General features: G+C 37.4%; 1 protein-coding gene across 1 annotated transcript in view; it reads left to right on the top strand.

Annotated features, from left to right (window-relative positions):
* Window positions 1–7,869: 7,869 nt before the first annotated feature.
* The window catches only part of LOC116710900 (TOX high mobility group box family member 2-like), a 106,358-nt gene continuing 105,294 nt past the window's right edge, over window positions 7,870–8,933 (top strand). The window contains 1 exon segment of the mRNA XM_032550194.1: window positions 7,870–7,962. Coding sequence (XP_032406085.1) covers window positions 7,870–7,962 — 93 coding nt within the window.

The following is an 8,933-nucleotide window of genomic DNA, read 5'->3' as shown; positions in this document are numbered from 1 at the left end:
ATGAATGCTCAGGTTAGTAAGCATGGCCACCAATGACGGCAGATAAACAGTTTTTCTGAAATGGTAAGTTGTTTCTCCGCCATTAGAACATTGAGCAGAGCATACATGAGCATTACTGACAGTGCTAAGACCTACCTCCTGGCTCTGATTGGTTGTTTTTGAATGGGAGCAATGTATTTCTGCAGATAGCAATAGGAGCACTGCGAGGAGGTGGAGGACCTCAATCTTTTCACAAATTATCTGTCTCATATTATCGAGTCACGACACAGAGACATTGTAAAAGTTACATATTGCAGCTTTTTCATCTCCAAACATCGCTCCAGTTTCTGAACCCAAATAAGTCAACCTTTTACTCATCTAACCATGAAGCCTTTCTTCAGAAAGCATTACGTTTGTCCATGTTGGCATCTGCAGATTTCAGACAAGCATCAAGAATGATTTTGAAGCAGTTTTTTTTTCTTGGTCAATACTAAACTGCTTCACTGTTGACTGTGGTACTGTTGTTTCAGGATCTTTAAGACTATGACAACTGTGTCTGTATATTCCAGCCACACAATGATTCCAAACCCAGATCAAAGCCAGTTTTGGAAGGTTTTATTAAAGCTGCTCTGAAAGCCTTAACCTCAACCTTAGGAAAAAATGTGAATGATGGTCAAAGGCCAGGTCTCTGCTAGGAAACCAAAAAATAAACTCCACACATTCTAACAAGAAGACAGGCCATGTGTGCATTTAGAAGTGTGGGGTCAAGGTACAACTTTCGCAGCATCATTTATTTAAATGATTTTGGGGTAGGATGTATATGTTTGAGCATTTACGATTAATTTTTTTCTTGTGTGGATTATACAAATTCACAATAAATGTTGTAATTGTTACTTCTTGAAGCAATCTATCAATCTACCCTGTGAAAAGAACCATTTTAATCCATTACTAGTAGACCCAATTTAATTCCTATCAATAATGAGAGTATGTACACATCTGACAAGAACTCTACCTGACTTTTGAAATGAAGAAAATACAGAAATGTCACTTTGCACAACTGTCTTTTAGTTTTATCTATGATGAAAAGCAAGGAAGATTGAAACAACACAAATGTACTGAGACGTAGGTGGTCGGATCTGGAGCAATAATGGTACCTTGATACCCAGAATACTATCTCACTAGCCCCTCATGTCATCATTTGTGTTGTTTGTCCTGACAGTTGTGGCCTATTTAAATTAATTTTGCCATCCTCTGTTTATGATCGTACCTGCGTAGTTTGGAAAAGATAAACAGACATCATTTTACGTACATGGTTATGGAGAAAAAAGCCAAATTACCGACCTGGATGGGCTTATATTCATGTTGCTGGAGCTGAGTGGAAATGTGAAAGTGGAAAATTAATCACCTCTGCACCACTCTGATGCAGCCTAAATTGGTATAAAGTGAAATTCATTGTATGAGAGGCAAAGTCAAAGGCAAAGTCATCCATAGAGGCATTTAAAAAGCCTGTTCACAGGCTTCTCTTTAACAAAGTGATCCACAGAACACAAATGACACAAATCAAAGCAGGGTGAATCTTATTTTAGCATAAACTGTTTCCGAGTGTTTTATTATTTTTATTATTTTTCCTACAAACAGGTTTCTTCTGTGCAACATGAAAAACACGGTGTGCTTTTTTTGTTTAAATTCAGGTCATTAATGAGTCATCTCTCTGCTCAAGTGGACCTATTGAACTATTTCCTGTTTACCATCAGTTCTATGTTTGTAGTGCTCAGGACAGCCTTATATGGAATAACTATCTGTGGATCAAGGCAATGTAGTTGCATTACCAAAGAGAATGCTAAACAAAATAAAGAAATACGGCTTAAAATTTATATTCCAAAAGGTATAAAACAAAAATAGACAATACTGACCTTGTTTGAAAAGAGAGAAGTTGATTCATGAAAGTCCTGGTGGGATTTTATAAAACTGAGAGCTTTGAGTTTTTTTAAACATTAATATTTTATTTAAAGTGCTCAACAACAAACATCTTGTATTTTTGACAAAACCACACCTTGACAGCTTCACTTCCCATAACTAGCAGGGAACTGAAGCTCTTATTATAGTGACATTAAATAGCACTTGCATAACTCATTTGTTGCTTATTTGTTACAGATGAGAGAGTAACCTAATGTGCTCTTCTTCATACAAAGGAGGAGGGAATCAAAACCTCTGAAGTATGGATGAATTCAGTTTATAGTAGAAAGCTTCACTGATATGGATGCATCTCTTTTTCTTTTTCATATTTTTGATCATTTTGAAGAAGAATTTTTTCTGAAAGACTTTGAGTTACCAACTGTCCTAGCTAGTATGGATGCTGCACAGATGGTTCATCCAATCACCTGCCAAGAATTTTTCTAAAAAATCTCTTCATTTTTTTAAGCTGTTTCTGCAGATGACTTCCCAGATGGTTTGGTGTGTCAAACGATCTGGTTTTTCAGGTTAGTCGCAATCCCAAAAACAGCACAACTATTAGAATGAGAGTGGGGTGGGCTAATGGGTTCACAGCACACTGAACCTGTGCTTCCTGTTTTAAACAGATTGTCACTTTGTTTCTTTTTCGATTATTGTTCCAGTACCTTTCCTGCAATTTTATTGCTGGTGACAAATAGGTCCCCTTTTCCCTGTTAATGACTACTCCCAGACTAAGCTCTATTTGTTCCCTGAGATATTGTAGATCATAAATTAACCAAGGTTCTTTATGTTTGTAATTTTACTGAGTTTATATGGAAAATCAGTCATCACTGAGGTACGTTGCTGCTGCATGAGTGGTAATTTTGGGGGCTTTGTTGTAAATAAAAATTCAGATAAATAGAAATAACTTAGTGAGACCAGAAGGGAGAGCTTGTTGGGGACTTTCATATTTTGCAAAGTCACAACTTTAAACTTCAATGTAACTTATAGGGATATATTAATATTTATCTATTCTTACAAATAAAACCCTAAAATACCCTATGGATCTGTATTCAGCTCCCTGAGTTAATCCTTTGTAGAAGCTGCTTTTGTTGCAATTAAACCTGAAAGTCTTTTTGGATGTCTTGCTTTGCACATCTAGAGACAGAAATTCCCATGTCAGATTCTTATTTAGATTTAGTTCTGGATTTTAACAGGGGGATATTTAGAAGCTTTTTTTTAAGTTCCAAGTGGCCTTTATTGAGCAGTAAATGGACAGAAACTAGTGAGGATAGCGAAAGGGAAGACCAGCAGCAAATGGCCCAAGATCGGAATCAAGCCCTGGACAACAGCATCGAGCACTGCAGCCTCTGTACATGATGCACACACTCTAGCCAACCAGTGCCTCAACTGGGCTATCCTAACATATGCTGTGACTTTAGGGTCAGTATGCTGTAGGAGAATTTCTCAGTACATAGCTCCATATCTCTTTCTATTATCTCAGACCAACATCCCACTATCTACAGAAAAAACATAAAGCATCTCCCTAACATGATGCAGCCTACTTGTTTTATAATGGGGATGATGTTTTTCAGTTAATTTTTTTATTTTTCACCACACAGTATTTCTCATGTGAGCAGAAAACTTTGCAGCGTTCCCTCTATGGTTTCTGGCAAACTGTAAACATCACTTCTTGACACTTTCTTTCATCAATATTTTTCCTAGTTTTCTTGCTACTCTTCCACACAGCTGCCTGATTTAGCACGGCCTCTTGGCTGATTTTCTGATTATTGCTTTCAATCCCCATTTTAGATGGAGGCCATGGTTTGTTAGCTTTGCTATACTCTTTTCATTTTTGGAATATGGATTGAGTAGCATTCCCTGAGATGTTCAAAGCTTGGGATCATTTCATGACCTAAATCTGCTTTAAACTTTGCCCCTGGCCTGTCTGATGTGTTTCTTGGTCTTTATAATACTTTTTGTTTACTAATGTTTTCCAACAAATTGTTGGGGGATTCACAGAACAACCTAAATTACACACAGTTGGACTCAATTTACTAATTGGGTAACTGGCAATTGTGGATTTTATTTAGAGGTATCAGAATAAAGGGGAATACCAATGCCACTTATTTTCACTTCACATGCAAAACTTTGTGTTGTTTTATCCCAAGGAACCTAGTAAAATCAATTTAAATTTGTGGTTGCAGCAATTTCGTTGCTTGTACTTGTGACAGTGCAATGACAATAAAGTTGAATTCTATTCTATTCTATTCTAAGATGAAAAGTGAAAACGTTCAAAGAAATATTTGAAAATATTTATATGCTATTGTATATTGATGATACCTTTCAAACTTAAATGGCAGGAGCTCCTCAAAGGCAACTCTGTGAAAATGGAAACAATCAAAAAAAACCCTGGTCAGAAGGATTTGTTTGCTGTAATGACAATTAGGATATTTCAAATAAAAACTGTATAAATATATTTTTACAAGATAGTTTTTTTTTTAATAATCAGATTGTTCAAGTTTTATATCACTTTATTATCTTTGACAGATTTCTATTTCATAACCTTTCAACAACAGACTTTCTGGTTTAAAAAAATATAAATTTAAGTCTGTGAGGGGAAAATTAACACATTTGTGCTGTAATGACAGAACAGGAAACAGGAACGCTTGTACTTGGTGTATGAGTAAATGTAAGTTTTGTTGAAGACACACAATCTTGAATTCAAAGAGTGGTTGCTTCTCAAAAGAATAATTTGCTTTTGTAAAAATAAATATGCTTTTATCTATTCTTACTCTGTGTGCAATTCCCATTAATCATAATTTCTCTACACATGAAAATCATATTTTAGGGTAAAGTAATATAAAGTTTCTTATAAAGTCAGCTCTTGCTGGCATCATCTAATTAGTGACAGAGTAATAACAGTTAACAGGAAATAATGCTGCATAGTTTCCATTTCTTTTCTAATGACATAGCAGAGACGCTTTCCATTACAATGAAAACAGTTTTTCCTCTAATAACTTTGAACAGATGATAGTATTCATTGAGAGAACTCTAAATAATATAACTTGCATAAGACATTGGAAAATTTTCTATAGACTTACAGACTATAGACTCTGCCTGTCATATTCTTTCTATAGCCATGATAACTGTACTGTTGTCTAATAAGTCATTGCATCTGTGTATCATCTTCTTGCTGCTGACTGTATCCTTTTCCCTGTAACTAGGGCTCTTTTATTTGTAAGTTTTTGATCCACAATTTTCTTTCGACATGGCACAATTTCTTCTGTCACTGGCCAGTGTTCAAAACTCCACAAAACTAAACACATTCCTTTCCAATGAAGCCACAAGTCTACATGTGCCAAATACCCCTGTGTACTGTATCTTCTGCAGTAACACAGAATGAGAAAGAGGAAGAGAGGGAGGTTGGTTGGACAAGTGACACTGTGACAGAAAGTGACAGACAGTAAAGAGTCACTCAAACAGCGAATCATAGGCAAAAAAAGAGAGAGAAGAAATCAGTGTCCTTGTGATGGTTAACCTTATGAGCTTGGAGGTACAACAGCCTGAACTGGCAGCTGATGGTGGACCACAACAGCAAGCCTATGGTGCAACCCATCTGTGCTTTGCATTAAAGCAGGTTCACATCCCAAGGCCAAAGCCACCACGCCGTGTAATAGCAACATCCACCGAGGCTGAGTCCTGAGGGGGCCAACGAGTCGCCCACTGGGATGACAATGGCAGTTTGGTTAACACATACACACTATCACACAGAGCCAAAGCCAAAGCATGGACCAAAAGCAGAGGAAGAGAAAAACGCACACCCCTACACACCTTAATGCACCCCCACATGCACACGCCCACGCCCACCGCCACACACACAAATTTTGTCATGAGTGTGTAACTAACATGTAGCTCTGCTGTGCAAAAACACTTTAAAGACAAAAATGACTGAGTAAATAACACCAACCTATTCTTAAACCCAGTGTGAGACACTTTTCTCTGGGAGTGAGGTTATATTTTTCCTTTCAATACCTTTCTGCAACTCTGGTTGGACATTGTTCTGTGTGCACTTCCTGTTGTGCTGGCCGCTGTGTGAGTGTGTTTTGTAATCATCCAGGTGTGTAAATGTGATTGTGTGCGCAAGGGTCAAAATTGAAGCAGAGTTGCAAAGCATATTATCTAAGCTATCGCGTCTCTTCTCAGCATGCATTCTGCTGCCTGCTGTCATACATACATACAACAAAAGAACAAGCATAAGGAACATTTACAAAATAGCTGTAAGGCAAAAATGTTTAAAACAATGTATCAAACAGAGCTTTGCAAGAGCCTCGTGTTCTCTATTTGTGGTAAACAAAATATGAACATGTAACATAATAGATTTTGAAACGACTGCATAACACATTTTAATATTTTGGTTTGGAAATATACATAATGTTTTTCTATTGGGAATTTTTTTTCTATTTTTAAAGGGTCATGCTTTTTAATAAATATGTAATTTTATTGTTATGAATGTCTATTTAAGCTTACCTTTGTAATATATATAAGCAAAAATACATGATTGGTCCTTTTCGTGTACGTCACTACACATGTTTGTATCACAACTGGTTTGGTTTAAAATGCAACATTTGGTCCCTTGTGTCTTTACTTGCATTCTGCAGCACTCGTGGTTTAAACAGAGACATTCTGGAAACATGAGGTTCATCATGGGTTGAGATGAATTTCAACAATTTGAAATTCTTGGCCTATATGTAAAAGACTATCTTTTGCTGTAAACTAACACTGAACTTAATTGAACACATCTGTATGGTGAAACATGGTAGTGGCAGTGGCAAGGGGGTGTACTTTTCTTTAGAAGGGAAGATGGCCACAGATGATGACAAAATTTGTTTTACGTAATAATAATGCACAACTCTATGTTGGTATATTGCATAAGAACCTAATAAAATACACTGACGATTAGGTTTAAAAAGTCAGAATGTGAAAGGGATGTGAATTCTTTTGCATGGCAAAAAGAAAAACAAGCCCAAGTAAAGCTATTGTAAGATTGTAATTTTTAAACTGCTGGATAATGGGGACACATTAAAGTAGAAATATTCAGCTTCATAACATTAGCTTCATCTAAGCAAATTTTCATCGTTTGCCTTTTAGATTTAAGTAACTATCGGAGTACAGGTGATAAAGACATTTTAGAGTCAATTATTCAGCATGGAAGAAGCTGAGTAAAAGTCTTTAAATCAGTCTGTTTAGACTGAGACCAGCTTTAAATTACATTAAGATAGCTTTTTCCAGGACTTAGCAAACATTGTCCCATCCTAGAAATTGAAAGCCAATTTTTTTGTCCATCCTAAACATTCAATCAATCCGCTCATGCTCATTATATTTCTTCCCCCCTCTGACCGATAGAGGTCGCAGCCGAGTAGCAGTTGAGTGGAAGGGAACGCATGGATGCGTAAAGAGCATTAGAGCGCTCCCACATGACGAAGCTTCAGAGCGTCTGGAAAGCTGGAAGGGAGAACGGGCGCTTTGGGAGCGACCGCTGACAATTTCATTCCTGCATCTGTACCTGCAGCACCACCCGGCTCGGTTCGGCTCCAACAACTTCACTAACTGTCCTGCTTCTTAGTTTCTGAGACCACCGTGGCGGCGACGCTCCCATCAATTCCTCCGTCTCCCTAAGTGAACTTTATAGGGATGTTAGATATCGTGCAGCATCATTGTGCTGAATGTCCATATAGTGCTGAAGTATCTGTAGAACGGATATAGAAACTGAACGTCTGGAGAGAATCCTTTTTCTTCCACTTGTCGTACTTTTTGCCCGGTTTGACACACAACACAGAAGGGTGAGAGACGGCGTGTGTGGGGGTGTGTTTGAGAGTGTGCAGGAGAGAGAGACATTGCAGTTTTTTTTTTCCTTTGGAGCTACGCTTTCATGCCGTCAGTTTTGCGCTCTTTGAGATGGACGTAAGATTTTATCCAGCTCCCCCTTCCAGCGTGGGTTCATGTACGTTACCGACTGACTCCGGGCTGGACTATTATCATTCCAACAAGGTAAACAATTAACTCTACTAAAGTCGACTGAGATGTGTCAATTTCAAGTGCAAGCGCGCAAACGTGCATTGGTCACACATGGCTGTGTAATAAGGCACTGGGCATTGAGGTTGGGCTTGCGCTGCACTTTTGTTTCCCTGGGGATAAACATGCCATGAATCCGCAGCTGCAGCAAGCTTTTATTAAACTTTTTTTTTTTCCATTTCATATTTGCTGTCATTGACACCTGCTCTGAGATCGCGCTCATGCATTTTTCTTCATCTGGAGTTTGTTTTAATGTCGTCTTTAGTATATCACTGTTGTGCCATGGAAGCAGAGTTGGAGCGCACCGCTCTCTTTCGGGCACTGCTTCTCTGATCAAACTGAACAAAACATTGGATGTGTGTGAGATTGCGCTTTAACGGATATTATTTAGCTTGAAAACTTCCCTGAATGATTATAAATTATCTCACTCAGTTGCGTAAATTATACTCATATCTGCCACGAACGAGTTCGCAGATGGCAATGATTTGCGCACAGTAATAAACAGTTACCAACATTTCGAAACGTGGTATTTTTTTTGCATCTGAGCCGTACGAAATGACCCAAGGTTACAGCTGCACGGCTTTTTAAGCTGAAATCTATTAGCACATTCTTGCATATGATTATTAGAACTTTAGCAGAAAAACAAAAGAGCAGTGGTTAATTTTTTTAAAGAGACGACCCAATTTAAGCGGCCAACACTGAGATTTTTACATCAATATTTTCCTTTTAAATCAAGCTTTTGTATTTATGTTGTCAACAATTTCAAAACGTCTCAAAATAAACAGGTTTTACACAAGATATTCAACTTAAGCTCAAGAAAAAAGATTTTTTCCTCTATTAAAAAGTTACATTAATTTTTCCTAGGTCCTTTTCTGAATTTTTCTGATTGTATAGTTTGTGAAACTAAATAATTTGCTAAGTATTATCCATACGAAAGACAAACATAC

This window comes from Xiphophorus hellerii, chromosome 20 (assembly GCF_003331165.1).
Source record: "Xiphophorus hellerii strain 12219 chromosome 20, Xiphophorus_hellerii-4.1, whole genome shotgun sequence".
Lineage (NCBI taxonomy): Eukaryota > Metazoa > Chordata > Actinopteri > Cyprinodontiformes > Poeciliidae > Xiphophorus > Xiphophorus hellerii.
The sequence above is the reverse complement of the archived record's forward strand: the minus strand, read 5'-3'. Positions and strand labels throughout refer to the sequence as shown.